Source organism: Heterodontus francisci, chromosome 39, assembly GCF_036365525.1.
Source record: "Heterodontus francisci isolate sHetFra1 chromosome 39, sHetFra1.hap1, whole genome shotgun sequence".
NCBI classification, from domain to species: Eukaryota; Metazoa; Chordata; class Chondrichthyes; order Heterodontiformes; family Heterodontidae; genus Heterodontus; species Heterodontus francisci.
Genome location: NC_090409.1, coordinates 34789164 through 34806285, shown reverse-complemented (window position 1 = coordinate 34806285; position 17122 = coordinate 34789164). Strand labels below are relative to the sequence as shown.

At 43.1% G+C, this 17122-nt stretch overlaps 1 protein-coding gene across 1 annotated transcript; it reads right to left on the bottom strand.

The window, feature by feature from the left end:
- Window positions 1-3474: 3474 nt before the first annotated feature.
- Window positions 3475-15282, bottom strand: LOC137352922 (neuropeptides capa receptor-like). The gene is made up of 2 exons (XM_068018777.1): window positions 15162-15282; window positions 3475-4823 (listed from the first exon to the last, which is right to left on the bottom strand). The coding sequence occupies exons 1-2, from the start codon at window positions 15280-15282 to the stop codon at window positions 3898-3900; spliced, it is 1047 nt and encodes a 348-aa protein (XP_067874878.1). The 3' UTR covers window positions 3475-3897.
- Between the last annotated feature and the right edge of the window lie 1840 nt (window positions 15283-17122).

The following is a 17122-nucleotide window of genomic DNA, read 5'->3' as shown; positions in this document are numbered from 1 at the left end:
AGGAAGTTTCTTAGCAGAATCATCGAGTCTCTCTCCGCGAGCAGGGCAGCCAACCACTGATTACACACTGTATCCCAGTCATTGAACTGCAGAGCACAGCAGAGGCCATGCGGCCCATCACCCAGTGCTGCTCTTTCAGAATGCAGGACTGAGAGATCACTGCACTGTCGGAGGGTCAGTACTGAGGGAGTGCTGCACTGTCAGAGGGTCAGTATTGAGGGAGTGCTGCACTGTCAGAGGGTCAGTATTGAGGGAGTGCTGCACTGTCAGAGCGTCAGTATTGAGGGAGCTCTGCACTGTCGGAGGGTCAGTATTGAGGGAGTGCTGCACTGTCGGAGGGTCAGTATTGAGGGAGTGCTGCACTTTCAGAGCTGCTGTCTTTCAGATGAGAACTTAAATCGAGCCTCATGTGCCCTCCCAGATGGAGGTAAAAGTCCCCACTAAACACTTTCAAATTAGAGCAGGGGAGATCTCCCCGACTTCATGGGCCAACATTTATCCCTCAAGCAACATTACTAAAAACAGATTACTCGCTCATTAACACGCTGCTATTTATAGGAGCTTGCTGTGCAGAGATTGGCTCCAGCATTTCCCAAAACAGTGGTTGTAAATTGCTTTGGGATATCCTGGGGTTGTGAAAGACGCTGGGGAAATTAAAATCTCTGTTTTATCCCATTATCATTCCTATACCCACTCTCTCTGAGAAAGTGAGGAGACAGTCATGTTATTTTAAATAACTTGTGGGAGGCAAGCTCTGAGAGAGATTTGGCCTAATTTAAAATCACAGCTAAAATCGAGCTGGGGAATGAACTCTTTCCTCTCCCTGAATGATTTGCAGGATCCTCACCTACGAAGTCACACTTTGCAATCTCCTCCTTGATCTGAGGAAACATCAACTGAAAATTTGCGGCTGTCACCTCGGACATCTTCTTCCCCCTTTTCCCCACTCAATTGTACATTTACTTCTGGCTCCAGCGCGCCACGTGGTTCCTTCGCCGCGCCTTATTGACGTCAGAGGCCGCCCTGAATGGATACATGCGTGGAAACAACCAAATCATCGCTCGGCGCTTCGGCCCCGCCCCTTTTTTCAAACTATAGTCCAAAGGGCGGGGCTTAGTCCAATAGCAGCTGCATGCAGATTTAAAGGGGTATCTGACCCGTTCTCTTTACTGTTTGTACGATTCAGTGCCAACTGTGGGAATGGGTGGTGGGGAAATACACCCAACATCCCCACCTTCAGAGGGATATTCTGCCATGACAGGTATCACGTAACTTTTATACTTTTATGGTCCCATGTGTCTGCTGATCTTCTGCATCCAGGTGGCCGAATTTGTGGGTTTGGGAAGTGCTGCTGAAGAAGCCTTGGCGACTATGTGCATGCAGCTATTCACAATATATATTAATGACTTGGGTGAGGGAACTAAATGTAACATTTAGGGTGGCGCAGTGGTTAGTTAGCACGGCAGCCTCACAGCTCCAGCGACCCGGGTTTGGTTCTGGGTACTGCCTATGCTGAGATTGCAAGTTCTCCCTGTGACCGCATGGGTTTCCACCGGGTGCTCTGGTTTCCTCCCACAGCCAAAGACTTGTAGGTTGATAGGTAAATTGGCCATTGTAAATTTCCCCTAGTGTAGGTAGGTGGTGAGAGAATGGTGGGGATCTGTTAGGAAATATGGGATTAATGTAGGATTAGTATAAAATGGGTGATTGTTGGTCAGCACAGACTCGGTGGGCCGAAGGGCCTGTTTCAGTGCTGTATCTCTCTATAAACATTTCTAAGTTTGCAGACGACACAAAGCTGTGGGGGAAAGTGAGCTGTGAGGAGGATGCAAAGAGGCTCCAATGTGATTTGGATAAGTTGGGTGAGTGGGCAAATGCATGGCAGATGCAGTATAATGTGGATAAATGTGAGGTTATCCACTTTAGTTGTAAAAACAGAAAGGCAGGTTATTATCTGAATGGTGATAGATTGGGAAAGGGGGAGGTGCAATGAGACCCGGTTGTCCTTGTACACCAGTCACTGAAAGCAAGCATTCAGGTACAGCAAACAGTTAGGAAGGCAAATGATATGCTGGCCTTCATTGTAAGAGGATTTGAGTACAGGAGCAAGGATGTCTTACATCAGTTATACAGCGCCTTGATGAGATCACATCTGGAGTATTGTATGCAGTTTTGGTCTGCTTATCTGAGGAAGGATGTTCTTGCCATGGAGGGAGTGCAAAGAAGATTTACTAGGCTGATTCCTGGGATGGCAGGATTGACGTAAGAGGAGAGATTGGGTCGATTAGGCTTGTATTCACTAGAGTTTAGAAGAATGAGAGGGGATCTCATAGAAACCTATAAAATTCTAACAGGACTAGACAGATTAGATGCAGGGAGAATGTTCCCGATGGCTGAGGAGTCCAGAACCACAGGTCACAGTCTCAGGATACGGAGTATGCCATTTAGAACTGAGATGAGGAGAAATTTCTTCACTCAGAGGGTGGTGAACCTGTGGAATTCTCTACCGCAGAAGGCAGTGGAGACCAGATCATGAAATATATTCAAGAAGGAGATAGAGATATTTCTTAATGCCAAAGGGATCAAGAGATATGGGGAGAAAGCGGGAACAGGGTACTGAATTAGATGATCACTCGATCTTTTTTGAATGGGGGAAGCAGGCCCGAAGGGCAGAATGGCCTACTCCTAATCCTATTTTCTATGTTTCTATCTGCATCTGCTGGTGTCCCTGTCTCACTGCAGTTACTGCCCCCTCTCACCATCTCCATCTGCTGTTGTCCCTGTCTCAATGCAGTTGCTGCCCCCTCCCACAATCTCCATCTACTCGTGATTTTGGAAGCTGTACTGTCATGAGATTTAGTATCTGCGGACCTGTACCCCAGCGAGAATCAGGGTTAGTGGAACCTGTACCCCAGTGAGAGTCAGTGTACGTCTAACCCGTACCCCAGTGAGAGTCAGTATGTGTGGAACCGTACCCCAGTGAGAGTCAGTGTGTGTGGAACCCGTAATCCAGTGAGAGTCAGTGTCCGTCTAACCCTACCCCGTGAGAGTCAGTATGTGTGGAACTGTACGCCAGTGAGAGTCAGTGTGTGTGGAACCCGTACCCCAGTGAGAGTCAGTGTGTGTGGAACCCGTAACCCAGTGAGAGTCAGTATCTGTGGAACCCGTACCCCAGTGAGAGTCAGTGTGTGTGTAACCCATTCCCCAGTGAGGGTCAGTGTCTGTGGAACCCGTACCCCAGTGAGAGTCAGTTCTGTGACACCCATACCCCAATGAGAGTCAGTGTGTGTTGAACACATACCCCAGTGAGAGTCAGTGTCCGTCTAACCCGTACTCCAGTGAGACTCAGTGTGTGTGGAACCCGTACCGCAGAGAGATTCGGTGTTCTTGTACACAAATCCCAGGAAAATAACATGCGGATACAGCAAACAATTAGAAAAGCAAATGTTCTGTTGGCCTTTATTGTAGCATGTTTATTGTATAAGAGCTAGAAAGTCCTGATAGAATTATACATGGATTTGACGAGATCACATCTGGAGTACTGTTCGCAGTTTTGGTTTCCGTAGCTAAGGATGTACATGCCTTCGCTATCATGGAATAAAGATTCACTGGATTGCTTCCTGGGATGAGAGAGCTGTACTGAGAGAAGGGATTGACTGGTAAAGACCCATTTGTTCTTTGCTTTAGAATAGATGCTCAGTTGTTGAGTATTTCCAAGACCGAGATCGATATGTTTTGGGGCATGAACGGAAGAAAGGGATAATGTGAGAGGGCATGAAAATGGAACTGAGAAAGATGATCCCCCATGAACCTATTGAATGGTGGAACATGCTCGATTGTTCACATGACCTGAATGAACCCTTTGTCTATTGTTAAGTTCAAAATTAAATTGTAATTCTAGCAAGTCCTCCTTTGGTTACCAAAACAAAATGCTGAGCAAATCTGTTTGACTGGATATGTCACCATTTTCTTTAACTCTTCTCTGAATTTAACCTGGGTCACTGCATAAATAAATGTGTTCGTGCAGCAACTCAGAAGTAGAAGCATATATCCGGTTTCTTGAAAGATATAAACAGGATCATCATAGCCTGTGTAAGAATAACTTTTAGTAATTCGATAATACATGTAATGAATTGTGAACGTCAGCCATAACAGTATAAAATTGGCGGATATACTGAAGAGTAAAATGATGGATTTCTTCCTGTTCTGCATCTCAGGATCAGGATTATTTGCAGAGCTGGTGTTTCCTCTCAGTGTCCTGCGGCCTCTGCTGGCCACTAATATATATCTTGCTGTCAGAACATTGAGAAGCAAAATAATGAAAAATGGCAGAAAAGGAGTCGCTATGGAGCTGAAATAAGAAAATGCTTGCCATAGGGGTGAGGTGTAAAAGACTGACCTGATCCGGCAATACCAGGGCAATCCATTATTGACATACAGAGGTTCATATATGAAGTACCAGGGGATGTTTCTTAAACAGCTCAGAACAAGGACCACGCCTATAATTACAGCTGCCATCTCCTTGGTGCAATATTTGGTTTTCAGCTTCTGGCAACAAATGGCTATAAACCGGTCAAATGTGAATGCGACGGTGAGCCAGACAGAAAGATCATTGCTTATAGATGCTAGGGTGGTTTTTGTCCGACATACTGGAGTAAGCAACAGATAATTTCCAGGAAAGTACTTGTTAATGATCTGATTGAGTATAACCCTTGTGATAACAAGCATCAGATCCGCCGCTGCCATGGCCACCAGGTAGTAGGTGATGCATTTGGAGAGACCGCACTTTCCCCGGGCCAGGATCACAGTTGCCATGAGATTAACTGTAGGGAAGGGTAGAAAACAAGAGATGTTATTGGCATGAATTAATGCAAAGAACCAGAGTGTATCCACATTAGAAATTGGGCTAGATCTTGACTTTGGGTGATAATACAAACTGGTGGCAGCAGTGCACCATCTGGTTTTACATCTCTCTCCATTGAAGATAATGGGAATAAAAATGAGAAGCACTGTTAAACCACGGCCACCTCATTTCTCGTTGTACACTATCGCACAATTTCAAGATCTGCCCCTTTGCTACCGCACCCAGAAAGGAAACAAATATTCGAGTCATATATATGTAACACTTATGATAAATCATAACATTTAGATATCAATAAAAATTGAAGTGGTCTGGTTTCATGTAGCATGATATTGGGAAGTCACACGAACAAGTCAGTCCAACCAGAAAATCAAACATGGGTTTTTCAAATAGACTAGAATTAAGGTTTAAAACAAAAAGAAATCCAGTCATGAATTCTAAATTGAATGCCATAAATTTAATTAAAATAAATAATTTTCCAATAAGTAACAATATTAAGAACAAAGCACAATCAGTTAATTGAGTAAAATACTACAACTCAGTAGAAAGTGAGTTTCAGATTAACAGTACAAATAATAAATATTGAAACTGGAACTGTCCAATAAAAGCAGGAACGAGAATGAGGAACAGACACCTGGGTGTCCCATTAAACATGCGATCCCCGTAGGGTGGTGGAATGAATAAACCGATTGAGTTCAGATTGTTGTTTCAAAAAGGCTTTCGAAATCTCAGATCAGGCAAAAGATTCTGGTCATGAGAAAGGGCCACTAATTGACCAACGTTGCTGTACAGACTCCAGGCATTTTTGGAAATGCCAAACCCTTGCTCTTGTGGCCTTGAACCAGAAGAAATGGTTTGTCAAACTTACAAAACAAGGAGTAGCAAAGGCGAGTAAAGGTGAAGTGAGGATTAGAGAACATAGCGAAGTGTAGCTGATGTGAAATAATAATGTGGTGCTTTGAGGCAAGGTCTGGGAAACAAAATGATTGAGATTCCTTTAAGAATAACAAATTTATTACTAACTCAGGAAGGAAGAGCCTGTGACTTCCATGGAACATAGATAAGTTATTAAATCAATCATATATGTCATTGCCGTGTCATTTTGGGTGACTGTGTTGTCAGACGTTTTGCCCAACATCCAGATCTGAATGAGTCCAAATTTGCGCCAAAGTAACATTTGGAAGATTGCTTTCGGCCCGGCACAAACTCTGTTGCTCAGAAATCAATTTTTATTCCCCTCACTGACCACTGCCCCAGGTAAAACAAAACTTTTGTAACCTCTATTGGTTCTTTGACAATGTGTTGAGCTCTCCCAGATGTCAGCACAGACTCGGTGGGCCGAAGGGCCTGTTTCAGTGCTGTATCTCTCTATGACTCTATGATATATTTTTCTATTACAGTGATCCATTACCTCCCACTTCTCAAATATTTCTCATCTCTGCCCCATCTGAATCCATTTGCCGTTGAAATCCTCCATCATGCTTTAGTTAGCTCCATATCAATGCTAGCCAGGCTGACCTCTAATCTTATGCACTCCGTAAGCCAGCACACATTCAAAATTCTGCTTCCTACATCCTAATTCGTACCAAGTCCCGTTCACCCAAGACACCTGTACTCACTGACCTACGCTGATTCCCCTCCACCAGCCTGTATTTTGGAATTCTAATCTTCGTGGTCAGAGCTCTCCATAGCTTCTCCCCTCTCTAACTCCGCAATCTACCCCAGGCCTGCAAGACTTTGAGGAATTTACCTCCCTCCAATCCATATCCCTTGTCCATCACCCCATCATTGGCAGCAATGCATTTCAGGTATTTAGGCCCTCAGCTCTGGAACTCTCCAACCTAAACCTTTCCACCTCTCTGAAGCTTTCAGACCATTCATAAAAGTTACCTCTTTCAAGAAGTGTCTTCTTACCTCACCTAATTTCTCCTTTTCCTCGTTTTCTACATTTTTCTGTATCTTTGAATTGTGTGATTGCTTTTTGCTAGTTAATGTTGTTGTATAATTGCAAGTTGCTATTGTTGATTGTGTTAGATATTAATCTCAAACTACTTTCATCACTATTTGGGTGGAAGAACAAAAGATATGATAAAACATTTGCTAATGGTGACTCTGCCATATCAGACAAAGGATTTTCAGACAACATATTTAGTTTTTTGTGTTCTACTATGTTCGTATCACTGGCTTATAACGATAATTACATATGCACATTGTTTGAATTCAGGCAGTCTTCATTTCATTATTAAGCCAAATAATCAAGTTAGCTGTATGGCTGGACATGATGGGCCGAAGGGCCTGTTTCTGTGCTGTATAACTCTATGACTCTATGATGAAAGTGAACTTCACAAAAATACCACTGAAAATATCAGTCAGGTTATAAATCCAAATATTATTTGTTTAAATATTAATGTTATCAATGAAATGTACTGGGTACCTAACTTAAATCAAAGAAACTGGCATTAGAACTATTTATCAAAATTTAACCATTGCCTTATCTTTTGAAAAAAATTACAAGTACCAATAAAAGCAACACAGTTTATTTGTTGCATACACTAATCCTAATAACATAACATTGCTCATTCTCATAATACAACTATTATTTAGTTGTACAATACAACTATTAATGCAACAGCTTTAGAACTATACATGTGCCAAACTTCAAACTCCCTTTAAAATTGATGAACAGAATTTATATGTTGCAGTATGTCCTCAAGATAGATTGTACTGTAATTAAGCGTAATGCTCCTGAGCTGTATTGATGGGTTTGTGAAAAAGCAAAATGTCTTATTTCATACTGAGCTGCAGAAACATGGAAATCTAGGATACTTCCTCATCTCATCTGTCCTTTGATCTCAGAAATTGTGATGTAGGTAATGCAACCAGATTCAGAAATGCCGGTGGAGGAGGTAACACAGCCAATGTTCTCCATCACGAGTAGAAATCGTGTGAGTGGATGTTCTAGTGAGGACCTGTCTCATCAGTGAAATCACCTCTGTGGTTAAAATCTGTTAAATCTCCCTATCACGCGGCATACAAAGTCTGACAGGAGAAGATAAATGAAAACAATAATTTCTTCTCAAAGTTTAATATTGTTATATTTGGACTTTGTATGTTGATCTATACCCAATAGAAATTTCAGAGAAATGCAGCAGTAATCAACACAAATTTATTATCTGATGAACAGTTCATTTTGGATGCAGGATAACAAATTAGTTGGAAAAAAATGCTTGATAAATTCAATCTGTGCTGGAGAAGAAATAACCATAGTTATATGAAATATTAAGTTGAAGATGTAATATATCCTGAGGCTAACTTCATCCTTGAGTGGTTATCTCAGAATATGTCGAAAACTCAAACACCAGATCCATAACGAGAGTATTCAAACAGTTTAAGACAGGTTTGCAAGGCTAGAAAGATTACGACTTACCTGGGACACCAACAGCGACAAGAATAGGATAGTAAATTGCATACACTAGACCAGTTGCTGGCTCATGCATTTTCTTTCAGAAGAAATAACATCTCAACACAGGTTTTGCAGCACACTCAATATATAAATCATGGAAGTCTCCAGTGATGCAATTAGGTAAATTCATTACTGGTATTAGTTCCATGTGTTTGCACAAACAAACTCAGTGAATTGTTTGGCTCTAATGTTTATGACTGAACATGGTTAAAGGTTATTACCCAGTTTTTTATGGGAAACACCCAAAGGACAAATTACTATTTTGGTTACATTGTTTCTGAAAATAGAATTGAAATTTGACACAAGCAATGTTTCAGAAGGTTCTCCAGCCCAGTTTCGACCTCTGGCCGATGTTGATTTAGTTGAGTTATCCACAGAGGAAAAATTTTTCACACAGCAAGTAGTTTGGGTCTGGAATGTACTGCCTGAGAGTGTGGTGAAGGCAGATTCAATTGAGGCATTCAAGAGGAAATTGGATTGTTATGTGAAAAGGAAGAAAGTGCATGGCTACAGGGAAAAGGCGGGTAATGGCATGAGGCAAATTGTTCTTTTGGAGAGCCAGTGCAGACACAATGGGTTGAATGGCCTCCATCTGTGCTATAAGAATTCAGTGATTATGTGACAATCTGAGCATGTTACTGACTCCGACCTCATTCTTCAAACACGCAGCACTAACTGGGGAATGTCCAACATGCTCAGTCAGCTGGCTCCATAGCTCAGGGGTTAGTGCATTGGCCTTGTTAACCAGGGGTCGTGAGTCCAAATCTCATTGGGGCCTCAATGCATTTAATTGAGCTTTTTAAATTCACCAAATTGCAAATCATTTGCATATAAATATTAAACAGTTCCGATGCCAAGCCAAGCACAACAGCTTCTCTTGCTCTGCGTTTCTCCTCATATCACAACCCTGATGAAAGGTCACTGACCTGAAACATTAACTCTGCTGCTCTCTCCACAGATGCTGCCAGACCTGCTGAGTATTTCCAGCATTTCTTCTTTTTACTTCCTCCTCTCTCTCCTGTTTCTACCCTCTGTTCTCACTCTCTCAGTAACCGGAGGACAAAGATTGAACGTAGAAAGATTTTTGCACAGAAGGAGGCCATTTGGCCCATCATGTCTGTGCTGGCTGTAAAAGAGTTATTCCGTCTAATCCTACCTTCCAGCTCTTGGCAATAATTGGCCAAAAGCCAGCCAGAGGGGAGATGAGGAGAAAGGCCGTTGGAACTTAATGCTCGGTCAAATGCTGCCTTGATGTCAAGGGCAGTCACTCTCACCTCACCTCTTGAGTTCAGCTCTTTTGTCCATGTTTCAACCAAGGCTGTAATAAGGTCAGGAGCTGAGTGGCCCTGGCGGAACCCAAACTGAGCGTCACTAGGCAGGTTATTGCTGAGCAGGTTATTGCTGAACAAGTGTCGCACTGGGGGTTACCATTGACCAGAAACTGCACTGGAGTCGCCACATAAATATCATGGCTACAAGAGCAGGTCAGAGGCTCGGAATCCTGCGGCGAGTAACTCACCTCATAACTCCCCAAAGCCTGTTCACTATGTACAAGGCACAAGTCAGGAGTATGATGGAATACTCTCCACTTGCCTGGATGGGTGCAGCTCCAACAACACTCAAGAAGCTCGACAACATCCAGGACAAAGCAGCCTGCTTGATTGGCACCCCATCTACAAACATTCACTCCCTCCACCACTGATGCACAGTGGCAGCAGTGTGTACGATCTACAAGATGCACTGCAGCAACGCACCAAGGCTCCTTTGACAGCACCTTCCAAACCTGCGACCTCTACCAACTAGAAGGACAAGGGTAGCAAATGCATGGGAACACCACCACCTGCAAGTTCTCCTCCAAGTCACACACCATCCTGACTTGGAACTATATCACCGTTCATTCACTGTCACTGGGTCAAATTCCTGGAACTCCCTTCCTCACAGCACTGTGGGTGTACCTACCCCACATGGGCTGCAGAAGTTCATGAAGGCAGCTCACCACCACCTTCTCAAGGGCAATTAGGGATGAGCAATAAATGTTGGCCTGGCCAGCGACGCCCACATCCCATGAATTAATAAAACATTTTTTTTTAAGGTTACGGAGATAGGGAGGGTTGTAGGGGCTGGAGGAGGTTATGGAGATAGGGAGGGTTGTAAGGGCTGGAGCAGTTTGCGAAGATAGGGAGGGTTGCAGGGACTGGAGGAGGTTACAGAAATAGGGAGGGTTGTAGGGACTGGTGGAGGTTGCAGAGATAGGGAGGGTTGTCATGGCTGGAGGAAGTTACGGAGATAGGGAAGGTTGTAGGGGCCGGAGGAGATTACAAAGAAAAAGAACAAAGAACAAAGAACAGTACAGCACAGGAACAGGCCATTCGGCCCTCCAAGCCTGTGCCGAACTTGATGCCTGCCTGAACTAACACCTTCTGCACATCCGGGGCCCATATCCCTCTATTCCCTTCCTATTCATGTATTTGTCAAGATGTCTCTCAAACATCGCTATCGTACCTGCTTCCACCACCTCCCCTGGCAGCAAGTTCCAGGCACTCACCACCCTTTGTGTAAAAAACTTGCCCCTCGCACATCCCCTCTAAACTTTGCCCCTCGCACCTTAAACCTATTTCCCCTAGGAACTGACTCTTCCACCCTGGGAAAAAGCTTCTGACTATCCACTCTGTCCATGCCGCTCATAACTTTGTAAACCTCTATCATGTCGCCCCTCCACCTCCGTCGTTCCAGTGAAAACAATCCGAGTTTTTCCAACCTCTCCTCATAGCTATTGTCCTCCAGACCAGGCAACATCCTGGTAAACCTCTTCTGTACCCTCTCCAAGGCCTCCATGTCCTTCTGGTAGTGTGGCGACCAGAATTGCACGCAGTATTCTAAGTGTGGCCTAACTAAAGTTCTGTGCAGCTGCAGCATGACTTGCCAATTTTTATACTCTATGCCCCGACCAATGAAGGCAAGCATGCCGTATGCCTTCTTGACTACCTTATCCACCTGTGTTGCCACTTTCAGTGACCTGTGGACCTGTACACCCAGATCTCTCTGCCTGTCAATACTCCTAAGGGTTCTGCCATTTACTGTATACTTCCTACCTGCATTAGACCTTCCAAAATGAATTACCTCACATTTGTCCAGATTAAACTCCATCTGCCATTTCTCCGCCCAAGTCTCCAACCGATCTATATCCTGCTGTATCCTCTGACAATCCTAATCATTATCCGTAACTCCACCAACCTTTGTGTCGTCCACAAACTTACTAATCAGACCAGCTATATTTTCCTCCAAATCATTTATATATACTACAAACAGCAAAGGTCCCAGCACTGATCCCTGCGGAACACCACTAGTCACATCCCTCCATTCAGAAAAACACCCATCCACTGATACCCTCTGTCTTCTATGACCGAGCCAGTTCTGTATCCATCTTGCCAGCTCACCTCTGATCCCGTGTGACTTTACCTTTTGCACCAGTCTGCCATGAGGGACCTTGTCAAAGGCTTTACTAAAGTCCATATAGACAACATCCACTGCCCTTCCTTCATCAATCATCTTCGTCACTTCCTCAAAAAACTCAATCAAATTAGTAAGACATGACCTCCCCTTCACAAAACCATGCTGTCTCTCGCTAATAAGTTTGTTTGTTTCCAAATGGGAGTAAATCCTGTCCCGAAGAATCCTCTCTAATAGTTTCCCTCCCACTGACGTAAAGCTCACCGGCCTATAATTTCCTGGATTATCCTTGCCACCCTTCTTAAACAAAGGAACAACATTGGCTATTCTCCAGTCCTCTGGGACCTCACCTGTAGCCAATGAGGATGCAAAGATTTCTGTCAAGGCCCCAGCAATTTCTTCCCTTGCCTCCCTCAGTATTAGTGGGTAGATCCAATCAGGCCCTGGGGACTTATCTACCTTAATGCTTTGCAAGACACCCAACACCTCCTCTTTTTTGATAATGAGATGACTGAGACTATCTGCACTCCCTTCCCTAGGCTCATCATCCACCAAGTCCTTCTCTTTGGTGAATACTGATGCAAAGTACTCATTTAGCACCTCACCCATTTCCTCTGGCTCCACACATAGATTCCCATCTCTGTCCTTGAGTGGGCCAACCCTTTCCCTGGTTACCCTCTTGCTCTTTATATATGTATAAAAAGCCTTGGGATTTTCCTTAATCCTGTTTGCCAATGGCTTTTCATGACCCCTTTTAGCCCTCCTAACTCCTTGCTTAAGTTCGTTCCTACTGTCTGTATATTTCTCAAGTGCTTCGTCTGTTCCTAGCCTTCCAGCCCTTACAAATGCTTCCTTTTTCTTTTTGACTAGGCTCACAATATCCTGCGTTATCCAAGCTTCCCGAAAGTTGCCAAACTTGTCTTTCTTCCTCACAGGAACATGCTGGTCCTGGATTCTAATCAGCTGACGTTTGAAAGACTCCCACATGTCAGATGTTGATGTTACATAGATAGGGAGGGTTGTAGGGGCTGGAGGAGGTTACAGAGATGGGGAAGGTGGTAGGGACTGGCGGAGGTTACAGAGATAGGGAGGGTTGTAGGGGCTGGAGGAGGATCCAGAAATAGGGAAGGTTGTAGGGACTGGAGGAGGTTACAGAGATAGGGAGGGTTGTAGGGGCTGGAGGAGGTTATGGAGATAGGGAGGGTTGTAGGGACTGGAGGAGGTTACAGAGATGGGGAGGGTTGCAGGGACTGGAGGAGGTTACAGAGATGGGGAGGGTTGTCGGGACTGGAAGAGGTTACAGAAACTGGGAGGGTTTTTTTTAACCAATAAGCCTCCTCCTACCCATTCTTCATCTCACCCGATAAACATATCCTTCTAACCCTTCTCCATTGTGTGTTTATCCAGCTTCCCCTTAAATGTGTCTGTACTGTTCACCTCAACCACTCCCTGTGGGAGCAAGTTCCGCATTCTCACCACTCTCTGGGTAAAGAAGTTTTTCCTGAATTCCTTATTGTAATAGTAACTTTCCAAAGGGGAATCAGAGAATACTTGAAAAGGAAACATATACAGGGCTTTGAGGAAAGAGTGGAGTGGAAGTGGGACTAATTGGATCATTCTTTCAAAAAGCTAGCACAGGAATGATGGACTGAATGGCCTCCTTTTGTGCTGTATCATGCTGGGATTGTTCAGTGATGATTTATCATGAATGTTTATTTCAGCCCCACCTCCTCGGTTAAATCAACCGCATTATAATCTATAATTGGTGAGTGGGCAAGAAGGTGGAAAATGGAGCAGAATGTAAGGAAATATGACTATATCCACTTTGATAGGAAGAATCAAAATGCAGAATATTAGTTAAATGTGAACATTAATAAAGTTGGTATTCAGAGGGATTCGGTGCTTGTGTACACAAATCCCAGGACAATAACATGCACGTACAGCAAACATTTCGGAAAACAAATATTTTGTTGGTCTTTATTGTAACATGTTTGTAGTATGAGAGTTAGGAAGTCTTGGTGTAATTGTACATGGCTCTGATGAGATCACATCTGGAGTACTGTTTGCAGTTTTAGTCTCCATACCTGAAGAATTTCTTGCCTTAGCTATCGTGGAGTAAAGATTTACTAGATTCCTTCCTGGGATGAGAGAGCTGTACTGAGAGGAGAGATTGATTGGGAAAAGACTTCTTTTCTCTGGGCTTTAGAAGCATGAGAGGTGAACTCTTTGAAACGAATCCAATTCCTCGGGGACTTGACAGCAGAGATGCTGAGAAGCTGCACCTCTTGGCTGCAGAGTCTCGAACTGGAGTCAATGTTTCAGGATATGTAGTTTGCCATTTGGGACTGGTGAAACCGGATGACTTTTCGCCAGTCAGAGGGTTGTGAATATTTGGAGTTCACTATGTCAGAGGGCTGTGGATGCTCAGTCATTGAATATATTCAAGTCTGAGATCGATGAATTTTGGGGCACTAACACCATCAAGGGATATTGTGATAGGGAATGAAAGCAGACTTGAGATAAAAGATCTAACCTGATCATACTGAATGGTGGAATTGCTGGATTGATCACATGGCCGAATCCTGTCCATTTTTCTTCTGTTCTTAAGTTCAAAATTGATTGGTAATACCAGCAAGACCTTAGTTGCTCCACTTATCGAAACAAAAATGCTGAGCAAATCAGATTCACTGGATATGTCACCATTTTCTTTAACTCTTCTCTGAATTTAACCTGGGTCACTGCATAAATAAATGTGTTCGTACAACAGCTCAAAAATAGGAGCATATATCCGGTGTTTTCAAGGATATAAACAAGATCATCATAGCCTGTGTAAGAATAATTTTTAGTAATTTGATAATACACGTAATATATCGTGTGTGTCAGCCATAACAGTATAAAATTGGCGGATATACTGACGAGTAAAATGATGGATTTCTTCCTGTTCTGCATTTCAGGATCAGGATTATTTGCAAAGCTGGTGTTTCCTCTCAGTGCCCTGCGGACTCTGCTGGCCACTAATATATATCTTACTGTCAGAGCATTTAGAAGCAAAATAATGAAAAATGGCAGAAAAGGAGTCGCTATAAAGTTGAAATAAGAAAATGCTTGCCATAGGGGTGAGGTGTAAAAGACTGACCTGATCCGGCAATACCAGGGCAATCCATTATTGACATACAGAGGTTCATATACGAAGTACCGGGGGATGTTTTTTAAACAACTCAGAACAAACACCATGCCTATAATTACAGCTGCCGTTTCCTTGGTGCAATATTTGGTTTTCAGCTTCTGGCAGCAAATGGCTATAAAGCGGTCAAAGGTGAATGCGACAGTGAACCAGACAGAAATGTCTCTGGTTGCATAAAGTAGGACGGCTTTTGTCTGACATACCGGTGTAAGGAACAGATAGTTTCCGGGAAAGTAAATGCCAATGATCTGATTGAGTATCACGCTTGTGATAACAACCAGCAGATCCGCCGCTGCCATGGCGACCAGGTAGTAGGTGATGCATTTGGAGAGACCGCACTTTCCCCGGGCCAGGATCACAATTGCCACGAGATTAACTGGAGGGAAGGGTAGAAAACAAAAGATGTTATTGGCATGAATTAATGCAAAGAACCAGAGTGTATCCACATTCGAAACTGTGCTAGACCTGGACTTTCTGTGCTAATGCAAAAATGGTGACAGCGATTTGCCAACTGGTTTTACATTGTTCTCCATTAAATACAACAGGAATAAACATCAGAAGTCATATAAAAGCACTGCCTTCTCATTATCTCTCGTTGTTCACTACCGCACAAATTGAATATCTGCCCTTTTCTACTGCAGCCCACAAGGAAAGAAATTTGAGTCAGTATATATTTATGTACTATATATATATGTCAAATTATAACATTTAGAAATCAAATAAAAATTCAAATGGTCTGGGTTAAGGTAACAGGATATTTTTAAGTCATAGGAAGAAGCCAGGAAATGAAACATGGGTATTTCAAATGGACTAGAATTAAGTTTGAAAACCAAAATAAAAACAAGTAATAAATTCCAAATTGAAGGCGACAATTTAGTTCGAATAAACTATTTTCAAATATTTAGCAACATTAAGAGCAATGAATAAAAAATCTATAATTGAATAAAATACAAATTACAACTCAGTAGAAAGTGAGTTTCAGATCAACAGCACAAATAATTAATATCGACACAGACACAGCCCCATAAAACCAAAAACTGTCATGAGGAACGGATGCCTGGATTCTCCACTAAAGCATGACATGTGACAAGTTGAATGAACTGATGAAGTTTGGTTTATTGCCTCAGAAAGGCTATTGAAACTTCAAACAAGGCAAAAAGATTTTGGGTCGAGGAAAGGGCCGCTAACTGACCAACACTGCTCTGCAGACTCGAGGGATTTTTCAAAGTGGCAAAATCTAGCTCTTGTAGCTTTGTGACCAGAAGACCTGGTTTGTCAAATTTATAAAACAGGGAGTAGGAAGTACAGTAATAGTGGAGAGAGGATCAATGAAAATAGCAAAGTGTAGCTGATGTGAAATCACAATGTGGTGATTTCAGGCAATGTCTGGGTGTCTAAATGATTGAGCTTCCTTTAAAAATAGTAACCTCAAAACTAACACAGAAATGATGAGCCTGTGACCTCTGTGGAGAATAGGAAAGCTATTAAGTCAATGAAATATGTCATTGGCCATGTAGTGTTGGGTGACTGTGTTGGCAGACGTTTTGCCAGATCTCCAGATCTGAATGAGGCCTAATTTGTTGTGAAAACTACATTGAGAAGATTGAAGCCATTGCTTTCCTCTCGACACAACCTCTGTTGTTCAGAAATCGATTTTACCGCCCTCACTGATCACTGTCCCAAGGTGAACTAGACTTCTTGTAACCTCTGGTGGCTCTTTGACAATGTGTTGAGCTTCCCACATGATATCCTTTCCTATCAAAAAGATCCATTACCTCCCACTTCCGTTATATTGCCCATCTCTGCTCCATCTGAATCGATTTACTGCTGAAATCCTCCATCATGCTTTAGTTCACTCTATTCTCGTCTATTTCAATGCTAGCCTGGCTGACCTCCCATCTTATACCCTCCATAAACTGATGTTCATTCAGTTTTCTGCTTCCTATGTCCTAACTCGCACCAAGTTCCATTCACCCAAGACACCTGTACTCACTGACCTTCGCTGACTCCCCGTCCAACAACCTCTATTTTAGAATTCTAATCTTCCTGGTCAGATCGCTCCATAGCTTCTCCCCTCTCTAACTCAGCAATCTACTGCAGCCCTGCACAACTTTGAGAAATTTAGCTTCTTCCAATTGGGACCCCCTGTCCATTGCCCCATCAT

Bases quoted from the DNA above. Each gene is read 5' to 3' on its own strand.
- LOC137352922 (XM_068018777.1), bottom strand. From the start codon at position 15,282: ATGCATCACCTACTACCTGGTCGCCATGGCAGCGGCGGATCTGCTGGT. The intron at 4,824-15,161 runs GTATGTCAGACA...CCTTCCCTACAG, and splicing joins ACTATCTGTTCCTTACACCG to TTAATCTCATGGCAACTGTG.